The sequence below is a fragment of the Arvicola amphibius genome, chromosome 11, assembly GCF_903992535.2.
Source record: "Arvicola amphibius chromosome 11, mArvAmp1.2, whole genome shotgun sequence".
Lineage (NCBI taxonomy): Eukaryota > Metazoa > Chordata > Mammalia > Rodentia > Cricetidae > Arvicola > Arvicola amphibius.
This window is the reverse complement of record NC_052057.2, coordinates 73,703,178-73,725,813: the sequence shown is the minus strand read 5'-3', so window position 1 is coordinate 73,725,813 and position 22,636 is coordinate 73,703,178. Positions and strand designations below refer to the sequence as shown.

Below are 22,636 nucleotides of genomic sequence, written 5' to 3'. Positions count from 1 at the left end.
TTAGAGCAAAGCTCAAGGAAGTGGTCAACACCAACGGCAGCCATTTCTCCTTCAGCCTCAACTAGCATTGTAAGTTCTCCCCAGACACCAATAGGCCTATTCTCCAGGAGCTAAAAGACCACTTTTGGAAAAGGAATGATAAAAACTATGGAGCTGCATACTTAAAGATTTATTGTGTGTGTGTGTGTGTGTGTGTGTGTGTGTGTGTGTGTGTAAGCTTGTATGCTGCTAGTGTATGGGCACTTGCAGTAGCCAGCAGAGGGCGCTACATCCCCGGAGCTGGACTTACAGGTAGTTATGATCCACCCCACGTGGATGCTGAGACTAGAGAACTCAGGTTCCCTGCAGGAACAGCAAGTACTCTTAACCATTGAGTCATCATCTCTCCTGCCTTAAGGTACACATTTTTCTCTAAAATCTCCGATATGATTCTTAGAGTTTGATTGCTTGTAGGAGACAGCAAAGGAGAAAGTGGCCTCCTACTGGTTTGTTCTATATGATTAGAGGCAGGTAAGATTACTTTAGACATGGTTGGAATGACAATAGCAGGCACCGAAATCAGCAGTAGGGAGGGACAATTTAATTCTAATTGTGTTTCTGTAAAAGAAAATGATAGCTGGATTTCCTGTGAGATGACAGAATTGTGACAAGTGTGTTGATAAAAAGATCCCTGGCTATAAACACATCTAAATGATCAAAATATCCAATTAAATATGCAAGGAAGGGCTCAAAAAACGTGAAGAGCTGAAGGCGGGTGTGGACTCTGTTAATCTTCCCACCCACAGGCTGGTTCTACTGGTGTTTATGGGAAACAGAGTTCAGATTAGAGTCCTCAGGTGTAGGGGTCAAGTACAAGTGCCTGGAAAGAACCTCAGGAACTCAAAGGCCCACACCTTTGATGAAAGTGTAGGTTAGAAAAATTCCTGTTGGCATAGGAAGGTGCTAAGTTTTGGCTAGGGAAACAAAACAAAACATCCCTTCTTGGAGAATTTATCACCATGTTGCAGATTTTACATGGGCTTGTAGATCAAAGCAACTGGCATGGGATGGCCCAAAATAGCTCATGGGAAAAATCTATTTTTTTTCTTTCTTACCATACATTTGCAATCTCTCTTGTGTGCCTTAAAATGTTGGACAAAGCAATTCTATCCTTCCTCTGATACCTGAAATCTTCCTTCAGCGTTGCCCATTATTTAACTCTTTATGTGCAGGAGTTGTGGTGACCACTGCTGACAGGTTGGTTGATCCCTAAGGGGTCAGACCTTTGGTTACAAAGAGGGACTCAGGTGACACACAGATTTGACTTCCCATCGTCTTCCTGAGCAAGCTTCCAGACGTCTTTCCTTGTTTCTTCTTTAGTCACCCAAGGATGATGCTGTCCTATCAATGAGAAGTTCAGGCCCCACATTTATGCCATGAGTTATCCTTAACAAATGTTAGCCACCGACGGGGAGCAAGCCCCTTGTTATGTCAGTTTCCAATAACTGAATTCTAGGTCCTTAAACTCCTATAATATAATATAATATAATATAATATAATATAATATATAATAATAATATATAATATAATGAAGCTCAACCAAACTTAGGACTTTAGTTAACAGACTATAATTTTAAAATTTCTTGACTTTCACAGAAGATATTAGTTAATGAATATACCTTTTCATTTATACCGATAAATATACATTTAATTGGTCACAAAGCAAAGACCAAGAACAGTCAATAGATTTCCACTTCAGGTTTCTCTAGGATCATGAATAATTCTTTGAAGGTAGGTGTGGACTCATTAGTTCAGGAATTTATGATACAATTTTCATCATGTAGAACAGAGAAGGCCCTTACTATTTGATTTGATCTCATCTGAAATGGGATTAACATGACACATGCTAGCAGCACCTCCAACAGAGGTGACAAGTATCCTGAAATCTGCTCTGTCATGTCCCATATCCTTGTGGTTCTCAGCCAAAAGTTATCCAGAGCTTGCCTATAAATCCCCAGTGATGAAATTTCGCAGCCTCCCAAGGCAGCATCTTCTTGCTGTAGGCTCCAGGCCTCTGAGCTTTTGATGTGGATTAATTTTGTCCCTCAGCTTATCTTGAGGCCAAGTCAGCATTTCCTTGGGCCCTCTCATAACGGATCCACAGATCCTTAGTGGATGACTAGATTATAAACCAGATTATACCTCCAATGACTGCTTATTACAAAATGCTAAAGAGAATTTATATTCTTTCTGGAAAGACTGATTAAAATCCTTCTGATATATCCTTGAACCCCAATCGCCCCACAATCTAGCAATATGGTCCCCGCCTCCTCTTCCTGTCCTAGACTCAGTCTCTGAAACTCTTTATATTTTCAGAGCACTGCCCCTCAGGTTCTCAGTAGAGCTCTCCAGCTGGGGGAACCAGCCTCTCAGGAAGGCAGCCAGTGGCCTGCTATTGTTACTTCACAGGTGTTGGCTAAAGGCTACCAGCCTGTAAAGGTCTCTCCCTTCACCCCAGATGATCTATCAAGATATATGCATATCATTTTTTTTTAAATAAAAAGACACCTGCATATCCAAAAGAGGTCATTTTTTGACCAATAAATTCTAAAAAAAATACAATTATCTCTATTTTATACTCAAGTTTGTAACACTAGGTAAATCTATTCTAAAGAGAGACTTTTTAAATAAATGCCTAAGTGCTCCTCAAATAGAAGCTAAGAAATTTTTTAAGAGCGTCATTGTTCATCTTTATAGCAGCCATAGCTTATGTACCATAGAACAAACTCCTTAATGGTGTACAATTCAGTGGTCTTTACTACACTCACAATCACCACCTCTATTGGATTTCATAGTATTTCCATCACCTCAAAAATAAAGCCATTTACCCAACGGGAATCATTCTCTCATTTCTCTTCATACCAGCTTTTGGTAATCGCTTATCTATTCTGTCTCTATAGGTTTGCCTATTCTGAATACCTCATATAAATGCTATGGTAGTTAGTCTCCGGTGATCTGTTTATCTCACTTAGTACCATGTTTTCAAGGCTCAGCTATATTGAAGCATATGCTAGTACCTCATTTCTTTATATTGCCGCCCCCCACAGAAAGTTGACCATGGCAAAGGAGACCAGAATATGTCTCCTCTGAATCTGAACGATTGCTGAGTAAAGATACTTAAAGAGAGGAGGCAGAAATTTCCCCCTCCTTCCTGTTTGCCTAAGAGCAAGACATACATCACAAAGATTACCCCTCATTCTCCCCCAGAAATGACAGAATCATCACTGGAGATGCCTGTAGGTCCTTATCTTGGGAGTCCAGCCAGAGGGACTTAAATAACCAACTTACTAACCTGACCTTCCCACTGCTAGTGCCCCAGCTTTTTCCCACTCCCAAGCCCAAGGATGCTTTCTTTCCTTTGTCTTGCTACTTCCCTGCTGAAAGCTGATTTTAAATTTGATCTACAAAAGACTGGAAATCTGTTCATCTTTCAGAGTTTATTTAGCACACACTGATCTCTAGTTCCATTTGCGTTAGCGCATATCTACAGTCCGTTGTTCTTGGTCGATGTGGCCGAGTGGGCCACATCATTTATTTATTATTTGCTTGGGGTTTATCCTGGGCAACGGGCGTCTCATGTTAACTTTATTAATCTGTCTTTTGTTACAGAAGTCTCTCCCAGCTACAGACTTAGGAATCCTGACAGGAAATAATGTTCCCTTCCTCCATGGAAGTATTTTGTTTACCTATTGATCAGTTGGTAGACTTTAGGTTTTTGTCTTTTTTTTTTTTGCTTACTATCAACACTGCTGCTGTGGACATTCACTCCCAGGTTACTGTGTGACTGATATTTTGCCATTTTCATTTCTCTTGGATATACATCTAGGGGCAGAACTGCCATGTCATATGGTAGTTTGATATTAAATTTTTCTTGGGATACTGAACTGTTTCCAAAATGAATGCATTACACACCACACCCACAAGTTTGAATGTTTCAGTTTTTCTTACCCTCACCAATATTTATTATCTATCTTTATGTATGTGAAGTGGTACCCTGGTGTGGCTTTGATGTATGTTTTTAAGGACATCATCAGGTACTTATTTTCATTTGATAACTCCTTTTAATAATAACAATCTGTTTAAATCATTTGCATGTTTTTAAAAATTGAGTTGTCATGCAGTAAGAACCCTTTTATAGACCCAACTTCCTGTACTGTGGATGTCGGTCCTTAGAGATATAAATCTTTGCATTATCTATATAAGCTCCTATATTATAGATAGGAGACTTATATTGTAGGTATAAATCCTATATTTTATATACAAACTCCTGTATTATAGATATAAGTCCTATATTATAAATATAAGTCTCTGTCCTATAGATACAAGTTTATATTGTAGATACAAGTCCTTGTATAATATAGACATGTCTTTATATTATAGGTATGAGACCTCTATATTACAGATACAAATTGCTATATTACAGACATGAGTCCCTATAGTACATACAAATTTCTTGTTAGAAATATGATTTGTGATCATATACTCTTATTCTGTAGGCTTTTCTAAATAGTAATTAAAGTTTATGACTTTCTTCTGGATTTGTTCCAATTTGGGAAGACCAGTGCTCATGACACACTCCAAAGAGAGTGCACAGTGGGAAGAAAAAAAGCACAGTGCTTATCCGAGAGCAAGGTGCTCAATGAACGCTGGCAGATGAATGAACAAAATGAGTGTGTCCTCCTGGCTTGCGGCACGCCTCTCACGGGTCCCTCTGCTGGTCGTTCAGAGAAGTAACCATGTCAGTGCCCTAGGTCCCCCCCCCCCCCCCACAGCTGTGAAACATTAGGAAGGTTGCCTGCTTCAGCATGCACGTTCTCGCTAAGCTGTTTTCTCCACTCCTCTGCTGTATCCCGTATCCACTACCCTACAGGAGTCTGTGGGGATTTCACAGTAAGAGGCAGTTTTATATTCTGCTCTTTACACCTGAGACTCACTGGCTTAGGGAGAGAGAAACTGTTGTATTTTCAGCTTGATATTGACTCTGTAGCAGTTTCAGTGGTCCTGGCTGTTTGTGCTATGGATGTTCATTTGGAGTTTATTCAGGGAACTCATACTTACTTCATTATACTCCTGATCTTACAGTACTTCCCTCAGCACGGTTCTCTGTCTCATTAATTCAGCTCAGAGCTATCGTGGCATAGACCTGCGGCTGAGAGGGAGGCAGTCTGCATATCTATCTTTAGACCACCTGAATTCTCTGCAGAGACCCAGGGGCCTATAGATAGTCCTAGCCTGGCTGCCGGTTTTTGCACATTATTTATTCTAGTCTATTTTATTCTAGTCTATTTTGCAAGTGAGGTTTGATACAATCCTTCCTATGTCCCGAGTGTTGAATCATAGAAAAAAAAACCAGTGGTTAAAAAAACCAAAAAAAAAAAAAAATAAATAAAAATAAATAAATTGGGAGAATCAAAAGATTTCTAGTAGAGATGACAGTGGAAAGGCAGAAACTGAGAAGGAATAAGCACGAGGGAGACATGCCAGGCTCAGAAAGAACAAAGAGCAAAGCTCTCCTTTCATTGTAACTGAATACAATCAACATTCTAATGTTACATAGGCAGAGCCGCCTGCCTGCTAGGGTTACTCAGCTCATTTTCCTCCTGTGTACTCTACTGAGATGATTGTGGCATACATGTGATATGTATATATCATATCACACACACACACACACACACACACACACATATGGACACTTACGAACTAGTGGGACATTCCTGGCATTTTGAGGCTGTGGATGCCTCCAGCAGAGAAAATGGAAAGGAGAATTTAAAAAATATCATAGATTGGAGAAATGCCTCAGAAGCTAAGAGCCTTTGCTGAGCAATCATGAGGACTGGAATTGATATTTCAATACTCACCCAATAAGCTCAGGAAAGAGTAGAGACAGGAGGATTGCTGGGCTTGATAAGTTCTAGCTTGGCCAAGAAACCATGATCCCCATGTTCTGGGAGAGTTGCAGAGGACATGTAATGTCTGTTTATGACCTCAGTGTCCATAGAGGAGTGTGTCCTCTTACACACATATGCATATAGTCATACACATACACACTGCTTTCTAAGTTAGAAGACTGAGGGACTATCTAAGCATATTCTGATTGCTAGAGCAAAACACACCAAATTAGGTGATTTATAAAGAGAAATTTGTGGCTCCAAGTTCTAGAGGATGGAGGGTTTAAGTTCAAGGTATTAAATACTTCAGTATCTGGTGAGGAACAATTTTTCTCACAGTTGTAGCCTTATAGATATATATTTCCATGGAAAAGGGAGATCAAACTCCTTTGGCCTCTTTTATAAGGGGACTAATACCATTCCTGAGCGTTCCATCCTCATGACATTGTAATCATCTTTGAAAAGCCCGTGGAGGTTAAGCTAGGGAGGAGTGGCACAAATGTTCAGAGAGAGTTACCCCGAACACACCGACTTAGCCTAGTTTGGAGAAAACAATTAGCAGACCCCCCAAATCCCCTGTACATTCTCTTCACCTATAACACCAGAGGGTATTCACACAGTGCATTCTCTTCACCAAAAACATAAACACTTTTGAGAATGCTTACATGACACAAAGAAAGGAAGTGTCTCACCAGCTGACTTAAGGTTCAGGGACTAACTCTGTTTTAGATATAGGGAGGAAGGTCAGTGGTGTTCAGGATTGGAAAGGAGTTAGACACTCCACCCATGTAAGATCCTTTACACTTCATGTATAAAAACCACATGAAGTGGGTTGTAGTTTTACAGATTAAAGAGTCATCCAAATCACCGATCAGAATCAAACCATGTCTGTCACAATTTGAGGTCATTTTTTTTTCTCAGCAATTCTATGTTCTTATTCATTAATAATTGAAAGCCTTTACCTGGAAGGGTAGTTGGAAGAAGTCTGAGCCCATGTCCAGTTATTCTGTCTGATACTGGTGGGTTGGGGTAGTGGCTTTTAAAACAGTCTACCCAACATGATAGAGTGAATCAATTTCTACGGTCTATACTTTGGAGGTCTTAACTATCGATTCTGCAAGTGGGCAGCTCTTTGCATCACCCTCTGCCATCTTGTTTCTGTTCAAGTAAACTAGCTGATGGATTTTCTTATTCCTGCCCCATCCCTGCCTATTCATTCTGCAAAGTCTGCCTTTGGCAAAACGGCATTCTCCCCTTGTGTGAAGAACAACTGTGTGGGCTGCAGGGAAATCTCTTCTCTCTGTGAGTGTCTAGTAAAGGACTGAGCAGCAGGATGCTAGACTCCAGCCAAGGACATGACGGCCTTGATCACCGCAGACCTGAGGTCCGGCTCAGTGTTGCTCTGGTGGCATATATGGATGGAGACACTGAACCGAGTCACAGAGCAAACCTTGAGTTGCTAGTTTAGGTCTACGAGTGGCACCTATTTCTCAGTTTTCTGCTTTTATCTGTGTTTAAATTTTTAACATTATTTATTTATCTTGTATCCTGACTGCAGTTTTCCTTCCCTTCTCTCATCCCTTTCCCTCCCCCGCACCTTCCCTCCACTTCTCCTCCTGCTCCATCCATTCCTCCTCCTTTTATATTCAGAAAAGGGCGAGCCTCCCACAGTATCAATGACATATAACGTATCAAATTGCAGTAAAACCAAGCACCTCCCATTGTATTAGGGCCGAACAAGGCAATTTTTCAGGATTAGTTTGAAATATTTAAAACTTTGACTTTTTTGCATATTAAAACATATTAAAATATTAAAGCATTTTAAGACTTCCTTTTGAAAATTATGTTCTTACCCATGTATTTTTTCACTTTTATTTTATTTTATTTATTTTTTTACTTGTGGTGATTAAAATCCAACCCAGAACTTCCCCTTCTGAGCCATAGCTCCAGCCTCAATCTATGTCTGTGTGAGGATTTCACACACATACACGACACGCATCAGGCTCCTGGTGGAGTCCTGCCTGGTTCATCATTGTGTAGACTAGTCCTGGTGCTGTCCTAGGTTCTGAAACCCAGAGTCTTCACACTAACCACGCCAAGGTCCCAAAACCCAGACACTTTACACTAACCACACCAAGGTCCCGAAACCCAGACGCTTCACACTAGCCACGCCAAGGTTCTGAAACCCAGACGCTTCACACTAGTCACGCCAAGGTCCTGAAACCCAGACGCTTCACACTAACCACACCAAGGTTCTGAAACTCAGATGCTTCACACTAGCCACACCAACGTTCTGAAACTCAGACACTTCACACTAGCCACGCCAAGGTTTCGAAACCCAGACTCTTCACACTAGCCACACCAAGGTCCCCAAACCCAGATGCTTCACACTTACCACACCATTTCACTTTCCAGTTGCGATTGGCATCAACTCCGCGGCAGCGAAACCTAGAGTTTCTGGACCTTGTCTTTCTCCAGAATCGATCCTAGACGTGATTAAAATATCAGGCAGTGAACATGCAACTTAAAAGGTTTTTTAGTTTCATTTCTGTTGCTGTGATAAAACTATCCTGACAAAAGGAAAGTTGGAGGAGAAAGGGTTTGTTTGGATTACACTTCCAGGCTGCTGCTTGTCATTTTGCTGGGGGGTGGGGGAGTCACGACAGGAATTCGAGTAGCTAGTCTCTTAGCTTTCTCTTCTCTTACACAGTCCAGAGCTGGGTCCATGAGATAGTGCTGCCCACACTGGGCTAGTTCTTCCTAAATGAATTAACAACTTAGGCAATCCCCCACAGATGTACCCACAGGCCAGCCTGATCAGATTGCAGGCAATTCTAGATTGCATTAAGTTGTGATTCTAGATGGTGTTGAGAGTTAAACCTAGTCAGCACAAAAGGATATTCATATGTATTTTAGTTGCCCAGTGGGTAAAGGCACCACATCACTTTGGGGTTAGTTCCTAGACCAGCACAGACCAGCTAGGAGAAGACAGAGGCAAGGATTAGCCTGGCCGCAGCCCCATGCTCTGCTTTCTGCCACCATCTTAGTGTTTCCTATATTTTTGGCTTTTTTTCTTAGACCGTTTGATACAATGTATTTTAGTCATCTTCTCTTCTATCTTTATAAGCAAATTGAACAGGGTAGGTGATGCTAGTGATTTTTAATAATGTATTTGGAAGGAGAAATATTTATATCTATGAAATTGAATGCAAAAGCCAATTATAAAACTGACTGAGGAGAAAAGCCTCTGATGTCTCTTGAACCCATTAGTGGGCAGATCAGGAAACTCCTTTCCTGGTTCACTACTGTTTTATGGACTATTCAGTCCCCTTCTCAATAGCATAGGCAAAGCAACTTACATGCGTCCAGCTGAAATGGTATCCATCGACATTAAACACAGGCATGATATAGAAGTGGAGATGATTCAACATTTTTCTCATGGCTGGGTCAGTCTTGTAGGTCAGAAGGGCCTGAAAGACAAAGGAGACACTTCCCTGATTGCTGGATACCAAAAGTGAGTTTAAGAGAAAAATAAGTGGGAGAAACCCTCTCTGTTCAGAGAAGGACCACACACGCTGGGCTGAAAAGTAACAAGCTAAGGGAACTGTGCTCTGTTATGTTCTCTGAACAAGACTCTTGAAATTTGCAGGCAAATGGATGGATCTAGAAAAAACCATATTGAGTGAGGTAACCCAGACCTAGAAAGACAAATATAGTATGCACTCACTCATAAGTGGCTTTTAGACATAAAGCAAAGAAAAACCAGCGTATAGTTCGCAACCCCAGAGAATCTATACAACAAAGGATTTTAAGATAGACATACATGGATCTACATAGGAAGGAGAAAAAGACATGATCTCCTGAGTAAATTGGGAGCATGGGGGTCACAGGAAAGGGTAGAAGGGGAAGGAGAGGAAGGGAGTGGAACAGAGAAAAATGTATAGCTCAATAAAAACACCAATATTGATATTTTATTACTACCACTACTAACTTTTTTGTCGTTGTTGCAAATTCTTCTATTTTATTACAGAAATCCCAGGCAAATCCTTCAAAGAATGGACTTTGTACTAACACAAAGCTGGGGCCAACAGCCAGGAGACTTGCTTCAGAGCTGACAATGGTGCGCTTTTTTTTCTTAAATAACACATTCTTTATTGATTCTTGGGGAATTTCACATCACGAACTCCAATCCCACTCACATCCCGATCATCCCTCACCCCTGCAGCATCCCCACAGTCCCCCCAAAACAATTCAAAACAAAACAAACAAAAACCCCATCCTGCTCCTCTTTCAACACCTCTTCGTTTCTCCTAGTGGTATTAGGTGCTGCAGTGTGTCATAGTGTATCCTTTTGTCCAATCAACCCTTACCACAAAATGTTCATTATAATGAGCCATTGGTCTGACTCACGGCCCCTGGCACACCGTCATCACCGGACCCTCACCAAAACTCCTCTTGGATATCCTGCTGTTGCCCTAAGTCATGGAGATCCTGCCATTATTCTGCAGGACTAGTCTCTTCATATTCCAGTAGGTCATAGATGGGATAGATGTTGTGTGTGGGGGTCCATTCAAGGCCCAGGATGTAGGTCTGAGTGGTAGCTGAGCTGGTTGGCTGGGGCCCTGAGACCACGCCTCTCAGGCAAGGGGCAGAGCCAGCCCTCCTAAGGCCCATGTTCTCCCATGGTGACGGGCAGGGCCAACTCTTCTGCTGCTGTGTTCAGCAAGGGGCAGGGCCAGCTCTCCCAGGGCCAGTGAGGCGTGTGCGACTCAACATGGCTTGCAGATTTCAACACACATGGTTCCTATTATTTGCTTTGGCGTCATGGGCCACGAACATCATCACAGACTCCAGCTGCAACAGGAACATGGACCCAGAAACGGCCCTCAGCAGGAGTTTGGGCCTCTACGTTACCATGGCCCCTACGGCAGTATAGGCCACCTTGATCAGTATGGTCCTGGTAGGATTAAGGCTGCTGGACATCAACATGGTCTCATGTGGCTGTCTGGACCCCTAACATCCACACAGCCCTCGCTGGTAATGGGAGCCATGGACATCAACTCAGATCCTGGCTGCTGCTGGGCCACAGACCAAGACATGACTCCAGGCAGCAACCCGGGCCCAGATGACACCACGGTCCCGTGTGGCAGTGCAGGGCACCGAAATCAACATGACCCCAGTGGTGACATGTCCCTCAGACACCAAAGGTTGCAGCCTAGACCCTGGGCATCCATGTGACCTTTGGTGTTACCATGGGCAATGGATATCAACACAAACTCTGGCTGTAGTAGGACCAAGGACCCAGACATGGTCTTTGGTAGCAGCCTGGGGCCCAGATGTCACCATGGCCCCAGGTGACAGTGCAAGCCACTCAGATTGGCATGACCTCCACAACAGCATGACCCTCAGACACTGACATGGTTGCAGGTGGTGGACCAGACCCCTGGGATTGTCATGGCTTTCAATGTACAGGAGCCATGGACAACAACACAGACCCCAGTTGTGATAGGGCAACAGGCACAGACCTGGTCCTAGGCAGCAGCCCTGCCTGGATGACACCATTGCCCCAGGTAGCAGTGTAAGTCACTCGGATTGGTCTGCCCCCCCTCCCAGGAAGCATGGCCCTTAGACAGCAACATGGCCCCAGGTTGTGGATTAATCTTGATTGTTTATCAGCAGAACTGGTAAACAGGGGAACAAATTCTTAAGAGTGTTTCAGCTCTGCCTAAATTTTTGGACTAATGAAAAAAGGTAAGAAATATAGAGATTTTGTGTGTGTGTGTGTGTGTATGCGCATATGTTTGTGTGGTGGAAATTAAGTCTAGGCAAGTAGTTTTCCTCTGATCTGCACCCTAGATGCAATTACATGAATGTATGGAACATAAATGTATATGTGAATATATGAATATGTGAATACACACATTAGTTAACTTTGGATTCCCTTCCCTGACACATCTTATCATGTGGAGACTATTCTCTCCTGACTTCTCTTGAAAAGTTTAGTGGCTGACACACCTTTGTCACCTTATTATAGCCCCTTTGGGATCTTGTTCTGTGTGTGTATACTCATGTCTGTAATAGGTACATGTGTGTGTACATGTGTGTATACAGGTCAGAGGACAATGAAGGGTGTCATTCCTCAGGTGTTGTCTACCTCCTTTTTATTTTAAGACATGGTCTTGCCAGGTGATGGTGGTGCACTCCTTTTATTCCCAGAACTTGGAAGGCAGAGGCACGCAGATCTTTGTAAGTTCGAGGCCAGACTGGTCTACAGAGAAGCGTTCCCAGAGAGGTCATAAAACTACACAGAGAAATTCTGTCTTGAAAAACCAAAAAAAAAAAAAACAAAAAAAAAAAAACTAAAAAAAGATATAAAGGCATGGTCTCACTGACGTGAATTTACCAAGTAGGCTAAGTTGGCTGGCTAGTAAGGTACAGTGATCCACCTGCCTTCACTTCCTGGGATTAAAAGTGTGTATACACCCAGCAAATTTAAAATTAGGTTTTAAGGACTGAATTCAGGTCCTGTGCTTACAGGGCAAGTACTTGTCTGACTGAGCGGTTGTTATGATTGGATTTTACTTAAATTTGATGTCACATCTGAGGACTTTGTATTACAATTTTGGAGTCAAACAGAACCAAATAGTGTACACTAAGTTAGGTAGAGAAAACAGACATTTAAAAATCTATTTATATGGAATAAAATTGCTTGTCCCTGTGTGGGATATCTGGGAGAAACAGGAAATTTCTAACGATCATTGTCTCTGGGGAGTTGGCCCAGGAAACAGTGTGTGGGAAGGAGTCTTTTCATTTAAAATCCATTTAGGCTATTTGAATTTTTCTTTTACCATACTAAAAGTACAATTCAAAGTATCTCTCAAAAATAGTTCCACATTATTAAAGTGTGATTGGCATACAAAAGTTGTACCTATTTAATGCATACAGTTTGCTTAATTTAGAAATAAGTATACCCTTGTGAAACTATTACCATAATCCATGCCATAAACATATCCATGGCCTCAAAAAGCTTTCGCTTGCCTTCTTTATTATGTCTTGTGAGGTAGGAACACTTAAGACGTGGCCTTTTAGTAAAGGTTAAAGGATATGATGCAGCACTGGTAACTGTAGGTCCCATTTGCCACAGCTGGTCGCTAGGACTTATTCGAGATGAGATTTGCACACTATGACATTAATGAGCATTCTCCTGCTTCTAGCTTGATGTCTATTGATGTGACAGAGACCCTGATCGAAAGCCACTTGTGGAGGAAAGGATTTGTTCACTTCCATGCCATAGTCCACCATCAAAGGTGAGTCAGGATAGGAACTCAGGCATGAACTTGGAGGCAGGAACTAAAGCAGAGGCATGGAGCGTAGCTTACAGACTTGCTCTTCATGGCCTGTTTAGCTTGTTTCCTTGTACAACCCAAGATTACCAGTTCTCCTGTCTGCATTAATCATTAATCAAGAAATTGCCCCACAGATTGGCCTTCAGACACACGTCTTTAAACCTAGTACTTAGAAGGTGGAGGTAGGTGAATAGAACAGGCCATACTGTTTTATCTATATAGTAAGTTTCAGGCTAGCTAGGGCTACAGACCCTGTCTCATAAAAAAATAAACAAATAAAATAAAACAAAACTTAAGCCATATTGTTCTCTTTTTTAAGGCTCAAGAGTAAGTTGTTGGCCAGCTTCAATAGAATGTCTACAAATAAACAAAATTTCTATTAACTAATGTCTTTATTGTACAAATCCTGGAAAGTTGGTCTTCTTTAACAAGCTGCATTAGTTACTTTTCTATTGATGTAATAAAACACAATGACCAAGGCAACTATAGAGGGAAAAGTTTAATTGGCTTATGGTTCCAGAGGAATCGGAGTCCACCATGGCAGGGAAATATGGCAGAGCAGCAGACACGGGTGCTGGAGTTGAAGCTGAGAGCTCATAACTAGAACTACAAACATAGCACAGAGTGTTCTGGGAAGGGCTTGAGGATTTTGAAACATCAAAGTCCTCACCAGTAATATAATTCCTCCAGGACCACCATACCTCCTCAAATGGCTCCACAAAACTGGCCTTAAAAGCTCTACACAGCCAAGGATGACCTTGATCCTCTGGTCCTATTGCCTCTGCCTCCTGAATGTCAGGATTGCTGGCATGCAATGCCACACCTTGCTTATTTAGTCCTGTGGATTAAACCTAGGCCTGTATATGCTAGCCAAGCTCTTTACCAACTGATCTGCACATCCTTAGCCCATAAAGCTCCTTATAAACATTTTAGCTGTTGACCACTTATCACTCACAAATGCCCTTTCCCTACCCACTGTTCAATGTTTTATGTAGTAGATTGGTTCCTTTGCCAGGTAGAAGCTTTCCATTTTGATACAGTACTAGTTATTCTGTTACCTGGGCTTTTGATGTGATATCTATAACTTCAAGGTTATAGCAAGCAGTTTCTCCTTTACATTCTCTTCTGGGAGTTTTGTGGTTTCTGATTTTAGGTTTAGGTCTTTTGACCATTAAGTTGATTCTTATGCAGGACACAATGGTCCAATTTCAGTCATTTGCAAGTAAAAACCCAGTATCTCTAGCGTCAGTTATTGAAGAGACTATTGGTTTTTCTGATTTTACTTGGTCCTTTTTATTTAGATTTACTTTGTCCTTTATTTATTTTCCACATCTGCTTACTTTTCTGGTACTTTCAATAAGATGTTGAATAGAAGTGGTCAGAATAGGCATCCTATGTTGTGTTAGACCTTAGTGTAAAATCTTTCAGCCATTTCCTGCTGATTATGATATTATATATGATATTATAATATCATTAGTTATGATATTATAATACTAATCTTTTTATAAAAACCTTTATTATGTTGTGGAACTTTTCATTTACACCCAAACTATTCTTAAAATCAAGGACGTTGAACTTTCTCAAATGTCTTCTCTCTGTCGATTGAGACAATCATGTCATTATTATCTTTCAGTTTGTCAGTGTGATGTAGTCCATTGACTGATTTGTATTTTTTTAAATCTTGCCTTGCATGCTGGGAGTAAATCCTATTTTATCATGGTATATAATTTTTGATGTGTAATATATCTACTGTGTGTATGCTCTAAAATGTTATGCAAATATTATTGTGATATATTGATATGTAGCCTCATTTTTCCTAGTATTTGTTGCCATTTAATAAGTTGAGAGTTTATTTATTATAGCTGCTAAATGGTGTTCTAGTATAGATCATGTATAACATTCCTTATTTTGTTGATGAACATTTAGTTTGTGCATGGTATTTCATTTTAAACTGCAGCAAATGTTTTTACACGTTTCTTCTATATATGTGTGTGTATTTATTTTTCATTAAAATTAAATTTTATTCAGAGTCTCATTGTGTGTGTGTGTGGCGGGGGGGGGGGGTGCTTTCATGTATGGGTGCACATATATGTGAAGGCCAGAGGTCAACCTCAGCTGTCACTTCTCAGGTGCTGTTTACCTTGGTTTTTGAGACAGGGTTTCTCACTGTCCTGGAACTGGCCAATTGGAGTAGCTGGCTGACCAGAAAGCTCTAAGTCTCTGACTGTTTCTACTTTTCAGGCACTGAGATCACAAATGTGCACACCACATTCAGCTTCCTAGCTCCTTGTGTTTCTTATTTATTTAACTATTTTTTTTTTACATGGGTTCTGGTGATCAAGCCCCAGGTAATTTAAAAAGTTTTGAGCTCACAAGACAGGTCAGTGCGTAAAAGAATCACTTCACCAGTCCAGACATTCCACTAGTCCCGCATCTTGACTCTTTCAGATCCTTCTTTCTTCATGTTAATTCTGAAAACAAGACCAATCATGTTTTTATGTATAATTTTTTTTTATTGTCATTAACAGATGTTGGATTTGAGCAAGTGATTTTTATAAATGTGTGAACATGAATTCTGTTGTTACAGTGCTCTTCGCTCAACATTTTTATTATTAAATTGTCCTTATATTCCTGAGATAAACCTTGTTCTTGTTTGGTTTTAGTCCCGGGGTTGTATGACTCTCTTGTGGCTCGGGGAGTATTTTAAAGATGTATTTGTGTGATCAGCTGTACACTTACCTGTGCTTAGAGGAGAAATGAATTACATAGGAAAGAAGACCCGACAGGACCAATGCTTGTCTACCTTCTTTGACGCTGTCATCAGCTCCCTCATTTACTTACCCCTTCTCTTCCTTTGATATTTTCTTGAGCTGAAGTTTGCCCCACTAACTTCAAGGTTCAATTTTATTAACACATTTGCTTAGAATTTTAACTGCCTCTCACACTGACACAGTTGTATTCTATATGTTTCAAAAAAGGTTTATTCTTTCTGCGTGTCTGCCTGATGAACTTATATGTGCCATAGGTGTGCAGATGCCCATGGAGACCAGAGGGCATTGGATTCCTGGGAACTAGAGTTAAAGGCATTGTGAGCCACCCGATGTGGGTGCTGGGGTCAAACACAGTTTCTGTGCAAGAGCAGCAAGTGCTCTGACCCATGGCGCCATCTTTCCGGTTCCTTCTGTTTGTTTTTATATGCAGTAACTTTAATATTCAGTTCTAGACATTTTCCATGCTTTATTTAAAGCATGAGTCACAAGTTATAATACGTGTTTTGTTTTTTAAAACCTGAGCTTTTAAAAAGATTTTAAAGAAGCCGGGCGGTGGTGGCGCACGCCTTTAATCCCAGCACTCGGGAGCCAGAGGCAAGCGGATCTCTGAGTTCGAGGCCAGCCTGGTCTACAAGAGCTAGTTCCAGGACAGGTTCTAGAAACTACAGGGAAACCCTGTCTCGAAAAACCAAAAAAAAAAAAAAAAAAAAAAAAAGATTTTAAAGAAGAAAGTTTCTTGAGAAGATAATAAGAAGAACCTCCACCTGACGATAGATGAAGAAAATGACAGAGCCCCACATTGGAGCACCGGACTGAGCTCCCAAGGTCCTGATGAGGAGCAGAAGGAGAGAGAACATGAGAAAGAAAGTCAGGACCGTGAGGGAACCTCCAGCTGGCGACAGATGGGGAAGGTGACTGAGCCCCACATTGGAGCACTGGACTGAGCTCCCAAAGTCCCGATGAGGAGCAGAAGGAGCGAGAACATGAGGGAGAAAGTCAGGAACGTGAGGGGTGCGTTCACTCATGGAAACGGTGGGACAGAACTAATGGGAGATCACCAACTCCAGTTGGAATGGGACTGATGGATCATGCGACCAAACCCGTCTCTCTGAGTGTGGCCAACAGCGCGGGCTGACTGAGAAGCAAAGGACAATGGCTCTGGGCTCTGATTGTTCTTCATGGACGGGCTCGGTGGGAGCCTTCTCAGCTTGGTCGATCACCTTCCTGGACCTGGGGGGAGTTGGGAGGACCTTGGTCTTAGCATAGAGTGGGGAACCCTGATGGCTCCTTGGCCTTGAGAGGGAGGGAGGGGAGGTATGGGTGGAGAGGAGGGGAGGGAAGGGGGAGAAGGAGGGGAGGGAAGGGGGAGGAGGAGGGGAGGGAGGGGGGAGGAGGAGGGGAGGGAGGGGGGAGGAGGAGGGAAGGAGATGGAAATTTTTAAATATAAAAAAAAATAAACCATGAGAAAAAAAATAAAAAAAAATGCTAAAAAAAAAAAGTGGGAAAAATACGAAAAAAAAAAGAAGAAGAAAGTTTCTAACGATTGCTTTATAGAGAACTATATCACGATGATCAAGAATGTCGTCTCGGCCTTGGTCAGGTTTTGTGAATGCTCCATTTGACCTTGAAAACAATAGGCAGCCTCTAAGTATTGAATGTAGGGTCCTGTCTATTAGACTATGTTTACGATATTGTTCATGTCACTCATCTCATATTTTTGCTATACCACTATAAGCTGTCTTAATCATGGAAAGTTACGAAAAAACTAATTTTTATATTTTGGCTTTATGGGTTTTTCTTTCCTGTCACTTTTGTTTTATGTATTATGAGGTTATTGATTTTAAAGATCTTCATTCCTAAATATTAATCAAGGATGCTGTTCTCAAGTGGTCTATTTCGGAATGGGTTTAATCTGGAAGACTTGCCAGCATGTGTTCTGCCGCACAACAATCAGGGTGCCGTTGTAAGGAGTGTGCTATATTTGTGATTTTTATAACTTTTTAAGAATTGCATTCTTCTCCATCTGGTCAGACAAAGCAAGGATGATGCTGATGTGATGACTGAGGGGTGCTGAGCGGGACAGCTAAGGAGTGGGATGGCCGAGGAGTGGGATGACCAGTCTTACTTGACTGCTTCAAGCAGTAAGGATGCAGATCATTTCCTTTTCTGTAGCTTAGGTTCCTACAGAGACATGAGCATGTGTCTACTTTCTGTTATTTGACTCACAACCAAAAGAATGGAAGTGTGTGCTTTTATTTGAACATGCAGACCTCTTTTTAGAAACTAATACATACCACCGTATACACAGAGAAGGAGGTGCCCAGTACCCAATAGCATCTGGACTTGATGAGTTTCATCTCTTGAGTATTAATATTGTTGTTGTTGATGAGGACTTGAGTAACAATCTGGAAGCCAGTCACAGAACCATTCACCCCCTGCCTCAGTGTGGCAGATTCTTGGAACTGCACTCCCCTGGCTCCACTAGATCTGGGAAAGGCTTCAATAAAACAGATTTCTGATTTTAAATGAAAAGATGTCAAAGAAAGTTTTGAATGTTATATTAGGCAGGCTAATAGAAGACACAAATAGTATTAGATCACATCAGATGCTAGTTAAGAAAGAGAATTGATATACAGTGTTTAATACCTACCAAGACTGCTTTGTTTTCCTGAAATATATACATATCACAAATCAAAATTCACACAAAAAATGTGCATTGAAAATAAAAGGTAAAAATTTACATCACTAAATTCTTTTTGTAGAAGGACAAAAGCATGCTAAAGTCTGCCTTCTGTTTACTATTTTTGGACCTGGTTAGGTGTTGCAAACTCCATGACACCCTGGAAGAAAGGGTCATCTCTTTGAAGACCGGGTTATAGCTTCTTTAGAAAAAGTAGCTTTGGAGATTTCTTCTATTACCATTTTTTTCTAGTAGAATCACTTGTACAAAAAATAATCACACATTCAATGAAGGGCACACAGGAGGGCTGAGAATATCATAACTGAGCCAAAGGAAGCGGCACAACCACCATTAGTCAGGAGAAGCATCCTTACTCCAACTGCAGTGGCATAAAATGATTTAGAAAGGAACCAGGCTTCAACACTAAAGTGGGGGCAGCTTAGCAAAAAAAAAAAAAAAAACCTGATATGTCAAACTCAAGAGTGAAAGAACTGATGAGAGCCAGAGGGACTTTGTAATAAGCAAGGGAGGGCTTAGTCAAGAAAGGCCTGACACCAGTCTAAGATGCCTGTAAAATACAAAATGGCCGCCGGGCGGTGGTGGCGCACGCCTTTAATCCCAGCACTCGGGAGGCAGAGGCAGGCGGATCTCTGAGTTCGAGGCCAGCCTGGTCTACAAGAGCTAGTTCCAGGACAGGCTCTAGAAACTACAGGGAAACCCTGTCTCGAAAAAAAACAAAAAAAAATACAAAATATAAAATGGCCAACTAAATAAACAACAAACTTGGTGAATGAGGGATGAAGAAATGAAGATCATATGCTAATCCTGTAACTTCTAGTTATCCACTTTCTCTCTCTCTCTCTCTCTGTGTGTGTGTGTGTGTGTGTTCATTCATGTGTGTATGTGGGTATATGGTATGGGGGGACAAATTCAGGAATCCTTCCTCAAGAGCTGTTCACCTTGTGTTTGAAAAAGAAGCTCACTGGGTCTTGTGGCTTGCCAATTGGGCTAGGCTGGCTGGCCAGAAGTCCCCATGAATCCTCTGTCAGTGTGAGCCATACAGTTTGCTCTTTTTAAATGTAAGTTCTGGGGACTGAACTTGGGTCCTAGTGCTTATAAGGAAAGCACTTGACTGTCTGAGCTATCTCCTAGTGCCTAGCTTTTTATTTTCAACTTATATTTAAAACTACCCAGACAAGTGAAGACCGAGAAATAGCCCGCATTTTAAAATAAAGCTAAATATTTGAAATGTTTTACATCACTAGGAAAAATATATATTAGATTCCTGTTTACTTTTTTCTAAGTTAATTTACTTCCTAGTCCTATAAGTTTTGTACCAAGATAAGGTAACAGCAATGGTTAGCTGTGTTTATTCATAGTAAGCCAGGACCATGTCTGGCTTTCCAAAGGCGCAGTGCATAAAGGAAAGAACAGGTATGGACAGGCGTGTCTTCTGCACACAACTTAGACACACATTTCAATCACTGGAGTTTGGTTAGAAAACACCAATCCTTACCTGTAATGTTCACTTGGCATGGCTAGATCTTCCGTTGCTAAAGTGCTATACCAATAATGCGTGGACATCAAATCTGTGGTCAGCTTTGCTACTGTTCTCAAGTTTGCCAGTGGGTGATTGGTCACTGTGTGTCTCCTGTGCAGCTCACACAGACAGAGAACAGTGCAGCTGTTTACTGCCCCTTGTTTAATGGTGATAAGCCTATATGGTGTCTATAGGAATGGATGCTGGGAGAGAGAGAGAGAACTGTCCACTCAGGTGAACAGTGCAGCAAAGAATGAAAAGCCATAATGTTGGATGTACAACTTGACTCAAGGCTGAACTGCATTTAGAACACACAGCTAAGAATGTCAACACAGCCTAGACACACCCCCAGAGAGGCAGCCAGACACATTTGCCAGTCCACATGGAGAAAATGGTTGCTGCTGACGCCCTGGAAGTACAGGTGAAATATGCCACACTAGAGGAGAGGCCAGAACAGAGACGTCCCAGAAGTGCAGGTGACATATGCCACACTAAAGGAGTGGTCAGGACAGAGATGCCCCGGAAGTGCAGGTGACATATGCCACACTAGAGGAGAGGCCAGAACAGTGACGTCCCAGAAGTAAAGGTGACTTATGCCACACTAGAGGAGAGGCCAGAACAGTGACGTCCCAGAAGTAAAGGTGACTTATGCCACACTAAAGGAGTGGTCAGGACAGAGACATCCCGGAAGTAAAGGTGACATATGCCACACTAAGGGAGTTGTCAGAACAGAGACACCCCAGAAGTAAAGGTGACGTATGCCACACTAAAGGAGTGGTCAGAACAGAGACGTCCCGGAAGTGCAGGTGACATATGCCACACTAAAGGAGTGGTCAGAAGTGTCTCATGATACTGAAAGTGCAAAGGACAAATATTGGAAGTGGATCCAGCTAAGGAAAGACAGTGACAGTTAGCAAGGGGGAATCCTTTAGAAGACGCTTATGTCAAACTGTAATATATACAGAGGAAAGGTAAGCACAGTCCAAATGATCCAGAATTAGGTATTTTTAAAATAAACAATTCTTAGTATTTCTCATGATTTAAACTACAACATAATAAACAAATAATAAATAGCTTTTTATTTTTATGGCTTCTAAATTATTTATCACTGAGAGTGAAGTTTTGATATTTTGGCAAAAATTCTGAGTGTCACAGAATAAAATCCTTCTGATTCCTGAGGCTTCTTTGACCTGCTTCATCTGTGCTGCCCACTCCTTGCTCTGGGCTGTCTGGTAATGGTTAGGATGCTTTAGAAACAATCAGTGGCCAGAGGATTCTCAGCTATTAGATAGTGGAGGAGAATGGACGCAATGGATTTAAATTCAACTAAGTGGAAGCTAAGTAAATAACCATGACTGCCCCTGCTGTGTCTGTCATGCTATAAACTGTGTAGCACAGGAGAAACAGATGCACCAGGGAAATGGTAATCTAAAAAGACTGGGCAAAAAAGGAGGTTGTGAGGCTGTGGGAAACTAATGCACTAAGGAGCAAGCCGCAAACAAATCAAATTATTGTCATCAATTAGAACGGCTGTGAACAAAGCCGGGGAGCTGCTAAAGCACCGGTCACCTTTGTATGATAAGCCATTTTCCATTATGCAATCTTGGCCTGCCAGGATGGACTCGGCAGCCATTTGCTCTGGGTTTAGTATTCCTCTCCACTGCTTTGCTTAGCTTTGTGCACATTTTATTCACGCAAGTTTTCTTCTTAAAGATTTTACTTTTGTAATAGATTCCAAAAATTAGTTTTAAAAGTTAGCATACAAAGTATTGGGTTCAGTGTAGAATTTCTATGCACCATTGCTTCTCTACCGATCCCCTTCCCAGATTCCCCTCTGGCATGCCTTCCCCTTCCTGCTGGTCTCCTCCCTCCCTCCCTCCCTCCCTTCCTCCCTCCCTCCCTCCCTCCCTCCCTCCCTCCCTCCCTCCCTCCCTCCCTTCCTCCTTCCCTCCCTCTCTCCTTCCCTCCCTCCCTCCGTCCCTCTTCATCTTCTCATCTTCTCCCTCCCTCCCTCCCCCCTCCCCCCCCCCCTCCCTCCCCCCCTCCCTCCCTCCTTCCCTCCCTCCCCCCGTCCCTTTTCATCTTCTCATCTTCTCCCTCCCTCCCTCCCTCCCTCCTTCCCTCCCTCCCTCCCTCCCTCCCTCCCTCTTCATCTTCTCCCTCCCTCCCTCCCTCCCTCCCTCCCTTCCTCCCTCCCTCTTCATCTCCTCATCTTTTCCCTCCCTCCCTCCCTCCCTCCCTCCCTCTTCATCTCATCTTTTCCCTCCCTCCCTCCCTCCTTCCCTCCCTCCCTCCGTCCCTCTTCATCTTCTCATCTTCTCCCTCCCTCCCTCCCTCCCTCCCTCCCTCTTCTCATCCCCTCTCCCTCCCTC

The 22,636-nt window shown here is 42.1% G+C and overlaps 1 protein-coding gene across 1 annotated transcript in view; it reads right to left on the bottom strand.

Moving 5' to 3' along the window:
* The window catches only part of Cpa6 (carboxypeptidase A6), a 303,059-nt gene that overhangs the window by 54,873 nt on the left and 225,550 nt on the right, over positions 1-22,636 (bottom strand). The window contains exons 7-8 of the mRNA XM_038348398.1: positions 9,287-9,397; positions 8,323-8,413 (exon numbers count right to left, since the gene is read on the bottom strand). Coding sequence (XP_038204326.1) covers positions 8,323-8,413; positions 9,287-9,397 — 202 coding nt within the window. The remainder of the gene's footprint in view (positions 1-8,322; positions 8,414-9,286; positions 9,398-22,636) is intronic.